This window comes from Pholcus phalangioides, unplaced genomic scaffold (genome assembly GCF_987345545.1).
Source record: "Pholcus phalangioides strain wild (caught in Gottingen) unplaced genomic scaffold, Ppha-v1.0 ptg000004l_1, whole genome shotgun sequence".
NCBI classification, from domain to species: Eukaryota; Metazoa; Arthropoda; class Arachnida; order Araneae; family Pholcidae; genus Pholcus; species Pholcus phalangioides.
In genome coordinates this window covers 52161864-52177331 of record NW_028301597.1, presented here as the reverse complement: position 1 = coordinate 52177331, position 15468 = coordinate 52161864, and the positions used below count along the sequence as shown (strand labels likewise).

The 15468-nt window shown below is 33.5% G+C and overlaps 1 protein-coding gene across 1 annotated transcript; it reads left to right on the top strand.

Moving 5' to 3' along the window:
* Nucleotides 1–8926: 8926 nt before the first annotated feature.
* On the top strand, nt 8927–14408 carry LOC149087825 (uncharacterized). The gene is made up of 2 exons (XM_089231737.1): nt 8927–9016; nt 9399–14408. The coding sequence occupies exons 1-2, from the start codon at nt 9004–9006 to the stop codon at nt 9794–9796; spliced, it is 411 nt and encodes a 136-aa protein (XP_089087863.1). The 5' UTR covers nt 8927–9003; the 3' UTR covers nt 9797–14408.
* Nucleotides 14409–15468: the final 1060 nt, after the last annotated feature.

Here is a 15468-nt window from a genome sequence, read left to right as displayed (position 1 = left end):
GGCACTGGATTCCACATTGACGGAAGAATATATATATAAGACTAGGAATGAAAGTGTTAAGAGGTAAGAGAAAAAAAAGACAACAAAATGCTTTTTCGATTGTCGCCACCTAGCGGATCCGAGGTTATAAACACCCGCCCCTGGAAGACGAGGCAGTAAAATTTTTACGGCTACTAAAATTAATAGAGCGTGCCGCAGTAAAAATCATAACCCATTCATGGTGGAGACCAACTTTTCTATCTGATATCCATCCACCCTCTCGCTCTCTCATGTTCGTCTTGCTTGTGTGTGACGCTCTTTCTTATTTCTTGAAAAAAATTTCTTTTCAAGTTTCCGTTTTTTCACTTTTTTTCCCCTTAAAATTTCCAGTGAAAAATTTTATTTCAGTTTTTTTCCCCCCTTTTATATTTTTTTCGAGGAGGGGAAAAAAAGTAATTTTTTTGTGCTTTGATGATGATGATGATTATGGTGTGGAAAGATTATTCGAAGAAACGCACACGAAGATGGCAGTGATGAGACAGAGCATTTGCTGTTGTTGTGTTCGGGTATGTGAATGAATGCTTTAGAAAAGAGAGCATTTAGACAGAAAAGTGTCGCGAAAAAGAAAATCATTTTTAAATTTTTCTTATTTTTTTGAATTTGATGCTAAAGTTTCCTAAAAGTCTTGTTTCTTTGTAAGAACATGGTTTCTTTTAAAAAAAAAAGAAGTTTTTCATATACCAGAATCAGGAAATTTTTAGCGAAGTTCTCTCTCGTTATATCCGAACTGAAAACTAATACGTACATTTATATTTATTTTATAAGGCGAGGGACGTGATGTTTAAGGGTTCCCTGAAATAGGAAGTGGCCTGGAAAGTCAGGGAAAATGTAAAATATTTAGAAATAGTCAGGAAAAAAAATGAAAATATATGATAAAAGTCAGAGGAAAATTCTATGAAGAAAAAAAAAACATTCTCAAAAATCATTTGGAATGTTAAGATTTTGAAATATTTTTCTTTAAGAATTTGGTCAGGAAAAGTGAGGCAAATTTTTGAATTCGGTCAGGGAAATAATCGAGTATAGATTTTGCTGGGAACCCTGTATTTGCTATACTTAAAATGCATTATGGGCGAATAATTCAGTTAATTTAAAAGTACATATTCGTGTTATCCATGCCCATTGCAAGATTAATTAACTATATATTTGCTTTTCTTTTCAAAATATCTGCAACCATTTTATGTAAAGAAAAGCAAAAATTTTTGATGCCCTACGTCCAGAGTAATTGTGTATTTTAGAAGAATATAGTATTGCATTTAGTATAATGTAATATAATTAATACATATATTATTAAAAATGATGTACATTATAGAATTTGAGTATTTTTTGAATACACGAGAGAGAGAGAAAAACATTTAAGAAATCAGAAAAATTATTGCTTGCATTTTTTAAATTTTCGAAGCTTATGTGATCATTAAATGTACATACAGGGTGTCCTGCGTAAGTGCTAATGCGGCCTTTATCTCATGAACCATTCGTGATAGAGGTATATTCTCAAATAAAAATTAATGGGTTTTTTCAGTAAAGAAAAAAGAATTATTTCAAAATTTTCTCTACAGAGGGCCTTGCGCGAAAGCAAATCACTGGAAATCAGAGTCCTATAAAATGCAGGTTGTACGATTAACAGCGCATTTCTGAATTTTCCTGTAAGGGGCCATTCAAGTATAACGTCATCATCGATGGGGGGGGGGGGGTTTCCGATTTGCTGACTTTTGATGACAAGGGGGGAGGGAGGGTTTGAATAATGCTAACGTCAAAAATGGCTAAAAATTTGCTTACGTAATACTTGAACGGCCCCCTAACTGGCACTTACAAGAAGTTATTATCGTGATGTTGACATTAGTAGATTTTACCTCAACCACGAATCGCCGACTGAAGCTTTACGAACGTTTAGGCCACAGAAGAGATTGAAGAAGGTTTCAGGTCCAATTACTCCGGCCGGACTGATTTCACTGGCACTCTCCCTGCAAAAATTTGAACTATTTTTTTCCTTACCAAAAAAATGGCCCTCCGCGAGAATAACTTTCTTGCAAACCACATTCAATATGCCAATTCCTTCAATTTTTATGAATTTTTAAACTATTTGCTAATTTATGGGACACCCTGTACATATAAACAAAAGGATAACTTAAAAAAAAAATTATATAAATATGATTTAACTTCTTTTCGCGATGACTACTCTCATTCCCTCAGATCGGCTCTTTGTAGAGATTTAACAGAGTTAGAACCCTCCAGACACAGCTTTCATTGTATTTCCATTATGAGAAAAATAAATTCCCACATGCTTTTGTTGCAATTTCTGGAAGAAAACTTGCTTTGAAATTCGATGAAATTTGACGAATAAAAAAATTTTTTTAACCATTAGTAAATTAATTAATCTTTTCAAATATGACTTGTCATAATGAGAAAACTTTTAAATCAGAAACATTTTCTTTAACAGCGATTTATGAAAATTTTTCCTCTCTGCACGAGTTTTTTTTTCTTTTACAAACAATGAAATTAAATCGTTTGTAATTTCGTAAGATTTGACACAAACCGTATCGCAATTTCTACTTTCTGAGAATTTTTACAGAAAAACATACGTTTCCAAGCGAAACAAATTTAAAAAACAGAAATCATTAGCAATAAACTAAATGATTTGTTTTGAATTTCATATTTCATTATGATAACTTCTCAAACAGCACCAAACGCTTTTCCTTAGAATCGAAGAAACTTCCAAAAAAATCAACGTGAGAATCTCGGCGATAGAAGTGAAACTTTTAGGTTTGACATGTGACTAGATTTACCTCAATTAAATTTAATTTTAATTAGTTAAAATTGAATTTAGACATTTTAAATTTAATTTTAAATAAGATTAATCTTGTTGACACCTTATCTTTCTTAACCCCCCCCCTAAACTTGACCCACTTTATCTAATTGATTCGTTAAATCACACGACACCATCCGCCCCTTAGAATTCTAACGAGTTTGGCGTCATATGGAACCATAATTGCATCCGCTGTAAATCCCATGTGTGACAGATTCGTTCACTCAAAAATTTTGGGCTTTAAAAAGAAAAAAGCGAAGCGCTCAGGATGTATTCTGCATTATTACAGCGAAATCAATTAGGTGCTGGTACTTTGACGTCACAAAACTTGAGTTCCCGTGCGAAATATACCAACACCAGCTATAGCAGATAGCTCATTTCTTTGATAATTCAACCTCTTTTTTGTAATATTAAGGAAAAATATAATTACAACAAGGGTCGATTATATAACATGCCGGGGGTTACAACCATAGTGTGTGCTGAGTTGCTCGTTTGTGCTGCTACTGGAAAACCCCTTTACAGAAACGACGGATTTCGACGACCAAGGTTGATGACGTCACGAATATCGGTAGGAGGCATTCTGCTATAGCTGGCATTAAATATACTCGTGTGACCAAAGGGTACGGCGTTAGGGCAAGGGGGAAAGAAAAGGTAATAAACTATCTTTACCGACACGAACCGCCCAAATCTAACCCCACCCAACTTTTTTTTACACGACAGAATGTCTATTGACACCGCCCCCTCCACCCACAGCCACCACAACCCATCTGCTTCTCGAAACTTCATCACACAATCAGTTACCCTACGGAACGGGTTTTGAGGAAAAAGAAAGCGTTGCACTTTTTGTGATGAGTTTCCTTTCCTTCACAAAAATTCACTCCCCTGGCTAAAGAAGTTTCATTTCAAAAAATAACCGTACTATTTTCTGGGGAGGCAGTAACTCAAGAGTTAAAGTCGCTTCTCCTTTTATTATTCGTAGAATATTTAACGGAACTTTTCTCGAGAGACATCTCGGTAACTTCGACAAATGGTAGAAAAAAAGAGACGAGTTCTTTTATTCTTCTCAAGTTTTCACCTATTGAAGAGGAGGAGGAATTGTTCTTAAAACTATTTCTCTGCACGAGTTTTTTTTCTCTTTCACAAACAATGAAATTAAACCATTTATAATTTCGTAAGATTCGACCCAAACCGTATCGAAATTTCTATTGTCTAGAATTTTCGCAGAAAAATTTAGGAAATTTCTCGATAAGTTTCCAAACGAAACAAATTTAAAAGAAATAACAAAAATAGTTTAATCTCATACTGCATTATGATACGTTTTCGAGCGCAATCAAACGTAATTTTCTTGGAATCGATTCCGACGAAACTTTATTATTATTTTTAAAAACAGTCATACTTTTTCCACTTTTTTAAGAAGCAGTAACTATTAAACCACTTGTAATTTCTAAAAATTTTACACAAACCGAATCAAAATTTCTACTTTCTGAGAATTTTTACAGAAAAAAATAAGAAAATTTCTAGATAAGTTTCCATGCGAAACGAATTTAAAAAACAAAAATCGTTAGCATTAAACAAAACGATTTGTTTTCAATCTCATACTGCATTATGATAAGTTCTCGAACGGAATCAAACGCAATTTTCTTAGAATCGATTCCGACGAACTTTATAAAAAAATAGCCATACTACTTTCTCGAAAAGCAGTAACTTAAGGGTTAAAGTCGCTTCTCCTTTTATTATTCGTAGAATATTTAACGGAACTTTTCTCGAGAGATATCTCCGATTTTGTTCTTCAAAAAGTAAAAAAAAAAAATAAAGAGATGAGTTCCTTTATTCTTCTCAAGTTTTCACCTATTGAGAAAGAGGAGGACTTATTTCTCTTTCTTCTCTCTTTCGTTTTAAACATCATTCTCTTCGGAGGCCATTCTTTTCATAACCCCCTCTATTCATTCTCCTCTCTCTTTTATATGTGTATGTGTGTCTTCTCACTCCTCGTTAAAATTCATCGCATTAATCTATGACTGTAATCAAATCCAAATTACTTTTTTATCTCGGTTCTTGCACGCGTTCTTCGAAGGAGGAGAAGCAGCAGCACCACCACCAGAAAGATCAGACTGAGGATGAATATATAAAAAAGGCAATAGATGTGCCAACGCCTCGAAATGTTGATAGCGTTGGAGGAATGGAGGACGGCTACGGAAAAAGATGTCATTGTTCTTTGAAGGGTTGGAATGTAGGGAAGGAGGAGGAACGGAATGAATGTGAATATAAGGACGGGGAGTAAGAAGTCAGTAGAGAAAACGGGGTTAAGATCCTTAGGAATAAGGATGGAAAAGGGGAATCGGTCGTTTCGTGGAAGATGATGAGAATTGGATGGACTAAAGATTTAAAGACGGTGATGAAACGCGAACAAAGAAGATTGTGGCTGTGAGCAGCAAAAAAATATTTAAAAAAAACTTTCTCACTCCAATTTTTATTATTATTATTATTATTATTCGCCTTCCTCTTTTCTTATATTATTATTATTTTTCCTTGATGTGATTTTTCTTACGAAAAGAGATAAATATTTTTTACTGAAACTATGTTTCGGCTCTTGTAAAAATTCGAACATCATTTCTGTAATGGTTTTCTTTTCCCCTCGTTCCCTCAGATTTAATGGAACAGATGGAATTCAGCATCGTAACGAGAACTTGATTGTTTTTTATGGGCTGATTCCTTATTCTTATCCTTTTTTTCAAAGAAATGATCGAGTATTTTATCAATTTTATTGCTCGTCGTCGATTATAATATCGACTGCGTATTCGAATAAACACTTGAGTGGAAAATTTGACTTCAATTTTGAGGAATTGTTTCTTCTTTTGTTGAAAACGTTCCATTGGTTTGTGAGCTTTGACAACTGAATTGTCTGATTTGTGTATTTGACTATTGATCATTAATTGAAGCGCATATTTCAGAAACACCATAAATGCAGAATTTCTAGTTTTGAGATAATCAAGAAAACCTTCTAACTTATGTAAAAAAAAACAGATATTTTTTACGAAAAAAAAATCCTGAATGTGAAAGGACGTTTCCCCACATAAAATGGAAATGCGATCTATTCATTAAGATTAAAGGGAGGGGGTAAAAAAAAATTACAGTCTCTGCACTGAGGGGCTGTTCAAGTATTACGTCAGCAAATTTTTAGCCATTTTTGACCCCCTCCCCCTTGTCACCAAAATTTCGTCAGCATCGACCCCTGCCTTCTAACGCATATTGGTGGGATCAGAAACGTACGCAGGTGGAGGGCATGCCCCCCCCCCCGCGGACGAAAAAAAACATTTTCAATGCAAAAAATATTTAACAAAAAAAATAAAATTTTGAAAGAAAATACCTATATATGTGTTGTTGTAATCGATTTCTGTTAATTTTAATGCTATCTGAATTGTAAGAACTCAAAATTTCTCTTTAAGAAATTCATTGCGACCCACCCTTTAAGCCATATGTGGTAAACTCTTGACCCGCAGACCAAATGTGGCCCTGAAGGCTATCTGATGTGGCTTACCCCCCTCAAACCTAATTTTGTAAAAATGAACTAAGCGGCATATTTACAAATCGCTTAAATGACCCGTGGCACAATTTCAGAGCATTTGAGTGATCCGTGACACAATTCCAGAGCATTCGAGTGGCCCGTGGCACATTTTCAGATCACTAAGTAGGCCTCAACGATCACTTTCATATTCAAAGGTCACTTAAGTAATTAAGTAACTCGTGATGCAGTTCCAGAGCACTTAAATGATCCGTGGCACATTTAGAGATCCCTTGAGTGACATGTGGCACAGTTTTAGAGCACTTAAGCGCCCCCAGTGTGGTTCTACATCATTCAAGTTACCCCGGAACATTCCCAGATTACTTAAGTGATCCGTGGCATAATTACGGATCACTTGAGTGATGGGTGGCACATTTCCTGAGTGTTCGAAGGATCCGTGAAGCATTTACAGATCTCACTAAAGTGACTCTGTACGGGACTTATCAATAGGGAGAATGTTAGTTCAGGTGCCCAATAACTATCGAAAGTTTTTTTTTTTCGTTTTTGGCGCACCGAATAAGACGCCATTAAGAATATTTCATATCTTCATAAAGGGTGGTTGATGACTAAGCATCGTTCAAACTCCTCCCTCCCCCACCTTGTCATCAGTCAGCAAAGCAGAAGCCCCCTCCCTTCCCCCATCAATGCTAACGTAATACTTGAATGACCCCTTATAGGGTTTTTGCGATAAAACAAATTTAAAACACTGTTTAATCATTTTTATGATATTAATAAGTTCAGTTAGGGGCGAAAATCGACGAAGCTGCCTTTTTTGATAACGTTGAATTTTAATTTAGTGAAATACAGATATTTTGCAGAAATATAACAATCATATGTAGTATCTCGTGCACTATTGTGCATAGTTAGAATCTCCTCTTATTTTAACTTCAGATGTCGACCAACTCACAGTCATGTCGTAGAATCCAGCATAGCCTGCAGGGCCGTCTTAACCAAGTGATTTTTCTGAGGCCCTACCAGGCAAATTCTTGAAAATTTCAACCAGATCTCATTTTTGTGAGGGCCCCCGGGCCCATGCCTTAAGATGAAACTGATAGCCTGTGGTATATTCAGCAAGCTTTTGCAAGTTATCAATTTTTTTCTTGTTGATTGGGATTTTCTTGTTGCAGGCATTCGTAGTTGGCGGTTCAAGAGGGCGAGTGGTCTTCCTGGAAAAAATGTTGACGTGGGAGCCAAGACGCCAGGTGTCTTGACTTCCACTTTTCCAGATAAACTATAGGGTTAAAGAGTAAAAATATTATTTTAAAATATAGTCCCTTCACTCTGCGTTATACATTTGTACAATTGAATAATCGACGTCAGATGTTGGGTACATCTAACGTCGATTATTCAGTTGTATTATCAAACCCAAAAGGTAATTCATTTCTATACATTTGTACTTTTTATTTTTCCTGGTAAAATGGTTCATCGTTGCTTTATAAACTAATCGTAGTGTATCGGGTACAATAAAAAAATAGATATAAAACAACGGGGAACACATGAATGGTTCCCATTGTATCCGATCATGCAATATACGGAGTTCCATTAACATTTAGAATTATTATATACTCTATACTGTCGCTGAAATCGGCATTAATTTCAAGCAAGGAGACGGTGTGTGTGTGTGATTTCAATTATTTTATTTTATTCTACCCACACCTCTAGCAAGCATGAATGCACACTTACACTGGGCATACAATTATCAAGCTATGGAAACCTCAAGCAGTTTTTAGAAAAAATGTCTTGTTAGCAAACTATAGCGACCATATACCATTATAATAAAAAATGCGGTGTTTCCCAGCCATAATAATCAAAAGTCATTGTTGACAAATATGATAAATAATAAGGTTCCAGAAGCGATTGTTAGAAAAATGCATTACAACTAACAATGATGTTCAATAGGCATTTTTGGGAAAATGCGTTATTGCCAAACGTATTAATCATAAGCCATTTTTCGGAAGTTCACAAAAACAATTCCTTTTTTCCAACAATAACTTACGGTTATGGCCATATAAGTAGTAGTTTTTAGCATTCAGTAGTAGTATATACATGATCATATCTGGGCCCGGGGGGCCCAGATATGATCATGTAATAGAGGGGTTTCAGATATGATAATGATCATATTTATGCTCTCGCTTCATAAATTATCTTATTTGGACCTTCATTTGTTCATTATTATCCCTTTTAAATGTACTGAAAGAATGATACATCTTAAGATGTATGTAGGACGTAAGAGAAAATAATTTATTAAAGCTTACAAACTTTTTACTTGAACGAAATTATGAAAGAAAAGGTAACTTTTATGGATTATGAATTCTTTATCCATGCAATGGAACATTCTTAGAGAAAAAAGGCAGGTTGGCAAATAGAGAAAATGGGAATTAAATCGCTATATTTATACGGATGCTTATTTCTCGAAAATCATTAGACGGATTCTTGAAATGTTTTGTGTGCCTTCATGTATTTATTTTTCATTTAGATGGAAAAATATTTCTTATTTTTGCAAAGCAGATAATTGCGAGTGCATGAATATATATAAAGACATTTTTACTAGCGTTTTAGAAGACTGGGAACAAGTAGTTTACAAGATCATATTCCGAGGATGTCTTTTTCGGGTAAGAAATTTTTTTCTTGTAAATACTGTGAAAATCTAATGTAATGATACTATACTCTGGTTCGATGAAATTTTCATAGTGTATCCATCTATAATAATATGGATCTTTCTCTTTTTCTATAATATACCATATATTAATTTTCTTTTTGAGGTTTCAGTAGTAAGTAGTCTTTATTTTTAGTAGATTCATCGGTGTTCTACTTTTTAAGTTTTTCTCAAAAATCCTCATTGTTCGGACTGAATAATTTTTAGTTCAATATATATCACATCAAACTCGCGTTCAACTCCGATATTACTGTACTATACCATTTATTCAAAATTTTATGATTTTTTTAATTGAAAAATATATCTGCGTATAGTTTTTTTCCATTTTTCCAAATCAGACTTAGATTTAGAGTTACGAAAGAAACGTACAGCTAATCTAACTGATGATGACGGTGAAGAACTCATCGCCACAACATCAAAACCGAAAAAAGCCGGAGCTAAAAAGAGAACCTCGAGTGAAGAACCGAAGAAAACCTCAAAAAAGAAACCATCGCCGACATACGATGTGATTTTGGTAGATGATGGATATGATGAACAGAAGTTGATCACGCCTTTTGCTGTGTATTGCGGAAAGGGAATTTCAATTGAAGTAAAAGAATTTCGAGGTACGTGGTATATGTGCTTCTGTCGTGTTACGAGTGATAATGCTGCTTTGAAGCATTTCAATATTGCAATTGATCAAGTCCCCCTGTTAAAAAAGGGAGTAGATACTGTTTACCATCATTTGAAAGATTGATGACATAGCATCTGACTCTTGGTGTGGTGCATAATGGTGGAGTTTGTGGAAAAATCATCAGCATTTAAGGGTTGGAGTAAGACATATACATACAAAATCACTGGCAATAGTATCATCGATCCTTTATTTTCTTTGAATAATGTACGAAGTTCTCTTCATGATCTATTCTCTAAAAATTCATTATCATTAAGACTTCGTTTTATTATTTGCTTATCCATTACTTTTATGAAATACATTGGCGATGAACTAAGACAGCGAGATTTTTATTTTTGCTCTTTCGCAGAACGTTTGACATCTTCTTTCGAAATTGATGAAAAATTAGATTCCGCTTATAACAAAATCATAAACTCAATAGAGAACTTTACAAGGTTTGGAAGTGGGTGGGTTATAAAGACTATCAAACATATTGACATACATACAGGAAAATATAATAGTACTAGTGGTGGATGCTATAAAGTAAAATTGCCAAAAAAACTACAAAATAAAAAATGCATACTCAACATAAAATGTGAAGATGATCTTTGCTTCATTTACTGCATTTTAGCAAAGCTGTTTCCTGTTTCTTCTCATAAAAATGATGTGAATTCGTATAAGAAGTATATCAAACTCTTAAATACAAATAATATAGTTTTTCCTATGGCAATTGACAAAATTCCTTATTTTGAAAATAAAAATAATTTTTCTATAAATGTTTTCGCTTATGATAGTGAGATTTTTCCTATTTATATAAGTAAGAAGGAGACAGCAAATGTAGTTGATTTACTGTATTTTGAAAACCACTACTACTTAATAAAAAATTTTAATCGATTAATGAACACAAAAAATGGTATTCACCATTTTTGCAAAAACTGTCTTATCGGCTTCCAAAGAAAGAAAACGTTGTTTAGCCATAGAGAAATTTGTTTAAACAGAAAGTTTCAAAAACTCTCCATGCCAAGCAAAAACGATTCTAAACTTTTTTTCAAATCAACTGAAAAAATGGTCGAGCACGAGTTTTCCGTATTTGCCGACTTTGAATGTTACACGCAAAAAAGTCTATATGATGATAAAAAACAGGATCTGACTGTGAGCTCTACGCAAGAAATAGAAACCCACTGTCCGATTTCATATGCTCTAGTAGTAGTAAATAACAAAAATAAAATTCTCTATCATGCAGACTATGTAGGAAAGGATGCTGTCCAGCATTTTCTTGTTTTACTCAATAAAATTACAGAAATCGTTTTAAAAAAGCTTTTAAAAAATGTTCCTATCAATGAATCAACTTTAATGCATACAAATCTGAACGAATGTCACATATGTAAAAATACATTCATTCGTGGAGAAATGAGAGTTAGGGACCATAATCATTTTACAGGGGAGTTTCGTGGGCTCGCCCACCAAACATGCAACCTCCAATTTCGAAATAAATATTTTGTTCCAGTGATAATGCATAACGGATCTGGTTATGATTCACACTTAATACTAAAACATTTGTCTAGGAAAGTAGCAAATGTTATACGAGTTATACCTGTTAATATGGAAAAATTCACAACATTTTCTCTGGATAGAATAAAATTTCTCGATAGTTTCAATTTTCTCAGCGCATCATTATCTACTCTTGTTCATAATTTAAATATAAGTAATTATGAATTCCCTATATTCAATATGTTTTTTGGTGAAAGTGCATATTGCCATCTTTTAAGGCAAAAGGGGATATTTCCATACAGTTACTTTGACTCACAAGAAGTTTTAAATGAAAAACAGTTGCCAGAAAAAAATAAGTTTTATAATATTTTGACTAGAAAATCAGTAACTGATGATGAATATAAACATGCTCATCTAATATGGAAATACTACCAATGTAAAACTTTTGAGGACTATCTACGTCTGTATCAAATGACTGATGTTTTACTGTTAGCTGATGTTTTTAATAGTTTCAGAAAATTGTCATATAAATATTATGAAATCGATCCCATATATTTTCTTACAGCAGCGGATTTGTCATTTAATGCAGGATTAAAAAAAACTGAAGTGAAATTAGAACTTCTAACGGACGTTGATATGTATCTTTTCATTGAATCGGGCATACGTGGAGGAATCAGCTACGTTAACAAACGGTTTGCAAAAGCCAATAATCCATACATTGATGGTTATGATGACAAAAAACCTAACAGTTATATCATGTCCATCGACGCGAATAACTTATACGGAGTAGTTATGACTGATTTTCTTCCAATAGATAATTTTAAATGGCTTTCTAACCGTGAAATTCAAAAACTGGATGTAACGAAGATTTCAGATAACTGTGAAACTGGCTATTTTCTTGAGGTTGATCTTATTTATCCCGATTCTATTCATAAGAAAACTGACGACTTTCCATTAGCTGCAGAACATTTAGTGATAAGTTATGATATGATTTCCCCCTATCAAAAACGAATCATGAAACAGTTGGGTCTTAAATTTAATAAGGGGGTGAAAAAGTTAATACCTAATTTGTTCGACAAACAAAAATACGTTGTTCACTATCGTAATCTAAAGTACTACCTTCAACAGGGGTTGAAAATCAAAAAAATACATAGAGCTTTGTCTTTTAGACAAACTCCATGGTTAAAGGATTACATTTTATTCAATAATGATAAACGTATAGAAGCAAATAACGAATTTGATAGATCTTTTTTCAAACTTCTTAACAATTCTTTTTTTGGTAAATCGTGTGAAAATGTCAGAAAACGTGTTAATGTAAAGACCGCGGTAACCAAAGCTCAGTGTCAGAGATATATGTCAAATCCTGCTTTAGAATATTTTGAAAGCATAAATGACAATTTCGTAGTTTTTAAGTTGAAGAAAACTAATCTTTTGTTAAATAAACCCATATATGTCGGTTTTAGTGTATTAGAACTTAGCAAATTGCATATGTATAAAGCATATTACGACTATTTCAAAAACTTTTATGACGAAAAATGTTCTCTAATTTACACTGACACCGATTCACTTTTATTACACATCCATACGCGTGATCTTTATACTGATTTGAAGAATCATTTCAGTCACTTTATGGATACTAGCAACTATCCTACCAATCATCAATTGTACAGCAAGACTAATACAGGAAAATTAGGATGTTTCAAAGACGAAACAAAATCAGTACCAATTAAAGAAGTGTGCGCTATCAAACCCAAGATGTACTCATACATTTTTGGGAACACAAATAAAAAGACTGCAAAAGGCATAAAAAAAAACGTTGTTGAAAACATTTCGCATCAGATGTACAAAGATGTATTATTCTCAGATTTATTGTTGCATCATTCACAAACTCTTATCAGAAGTCGGAAACATAAACTGTCAACGATAATTCAAAATAAAATTTCCTTAACTCCTTACTATGATAAAAAATTTATCGATGACAATGGAATAACCGTTAAGTCATTTGGTCATTACTTACTACGAGACTCTTAATTCTTGTTTTCTGTATCCATTACCCTCGAGTGAAGAAAGTATTATATTCTTCATGATATGGAGGTGAAAAAATGGAAGATGAACAACGTAGATATTACCCAAAATGTAGTGGTTTGGGTGTATTTGTACCACATTTTGAGTATAACTATGTTGTTAATATCTTTTATTTATTTTATCTTTATATTACAGTCGTTGCTCGTTTCTATTAACTTCGGGGGAAGGGGGGGGGATGGAATAGAAGATAAAAAATTCGAATATTACTTAAAACGTGATACAATATACCCAACAAAAAAAATCATGGTTTGAGTATACTTATTTTCTATTAATTCATCTTCTTTGCACCAAGTCAATGCTGGAATGAAATTTGAGGTTTATAAAATCGAGCGACGAGTGAATAATGAGAACATTTTGTGCCAAATGTTATTATTACTATTTATAATCTTTTAAAGAAAATGGAGGTGAAACAACGTCTGAACAATGTTTCAGCACATGCAACTGTTTTGTTATTACAGTAGATTCTCAATAGTCTGCCTGTTCCTAATCTGACGTTCTTTTGTTGTTTTTTTTGGGGGTGGGGGGATCCTTCGAGCATAGAAGAGGAAAACATGTCGCTGCTTGTCTTTGCATAGAAGTTTATGCGACACGATAACCTAGGATCCCTTATAATTTCCATCTTTTTCATTAATTGTTAATTTTAGACCCCAGGAAACCACCGGGGATCTCGCGGGAGTACCGACTCAGACCAGTATTGGTTCGATAAGTCTAGCAGTTGGGGTCCTCGGCTGTTGGATGAGAACGGAAACCAGAGGTTGGGTTGACGATGTCCAATCCAAATCCTAGTTTCACCTGTATGGGGATTCTAGAATCTACTGTGTTACATGCATTTCCCTGTGGTAGGGCTCCTCATTTGTGTCAGATTATCGGGAGTCTACTGTAAAATGAAAGCAATATTACATTTTTCATAAAAAAATAATCAGAGAAAAATTAGTCTGGATTATATTTCAAGTTTATCGTATTCATTGTGAGTTATCATATAAATTGCAGAACTGTTGCTCGTATGAATAATTATTTATTATTTGGAAATACTGAAGCAATTTCTGATTGTATTTATTGGGATAAATGGTCTTGTATTTCTACTTGTTCCCGGTCTTCAGAATAAAGAACTTGAATGATTGCAGTTTTTGTTGTGTGTCTATTTTTTTGTTCAGTTGTATGTTTTACTATATTAATACTTACTCTCTCTCCAAGTTAATGAACTTAGAAATCATCTACTTCAGTTTCTCTTCATAAAGAAATGACAAGAAAAAAAAAATATGCGTACAAAATATTTTGTGAAATAACTTTTATTGTTTGAACATTTCAGACATTTTGTACATTTTTTTTTCAACAAATCAGTTTTAAAAAAATCACAGCAATACAAATTACATATGTTTGCGGTTACAATATGTTTTCCCAAAAGTGTTCATTGGGTATTTTTCACAATTTGTAGATACTGTGCCGAACAATTTCAAGTTTTTTTCCTCAAATGTCGATGGATTTCTTCAATAACTTCTTTTTCACTTTTCAGCATTTTAAAATAACCAATCTTACTAGAGTTATTCCCATCTTGGATATTGCATTCAACAGCATCTTTTAAACAATCAAAAAGATTGTTGTAAAATAGACTGCCATATATTTGGGGAACGAAATGGGATTCTTCTTCACGAAGGATGATGAAACCATACTCTTCATTCACTAGTGAACAGTTAGGCAACCATTGATTATGAAGGGAATCTAAAATGCTTTTATTACTTAAAATTTTAAAATAGCGTAGATGGAGAGAACAACATTCCAGATAATCGAGATCCTGTGCTACACCATCTTTGAGAGCATCAATCAAATCAGAATATAAATTTGGAGAGCAAAAAATAGGCTTTGCTTCCGAAGAAACGTAGATGTAACCATATCGCTCCATACTTTTAGAATAGATTTTTTTATCATTACTATATCTTTTTATATAACATCTAAACCAACGTTCATATAACTCCTCCTACAAAATTATGGAATGACGAATAACAAGATCGAATTTTTTTATTAAAAATGAATTAGGACCACTAATTGGTTTAAAGCAAACTCTCACAGTACTGTATGACATCGCTTTGAGGTATATCAGGATAGTTCAGTACTTGTTTCGAAGCAAAAGCATGCATTTTTTTCTCATTTTCTTCTTTATTTCTTGTTAGCTTGTCCAGTCTTTT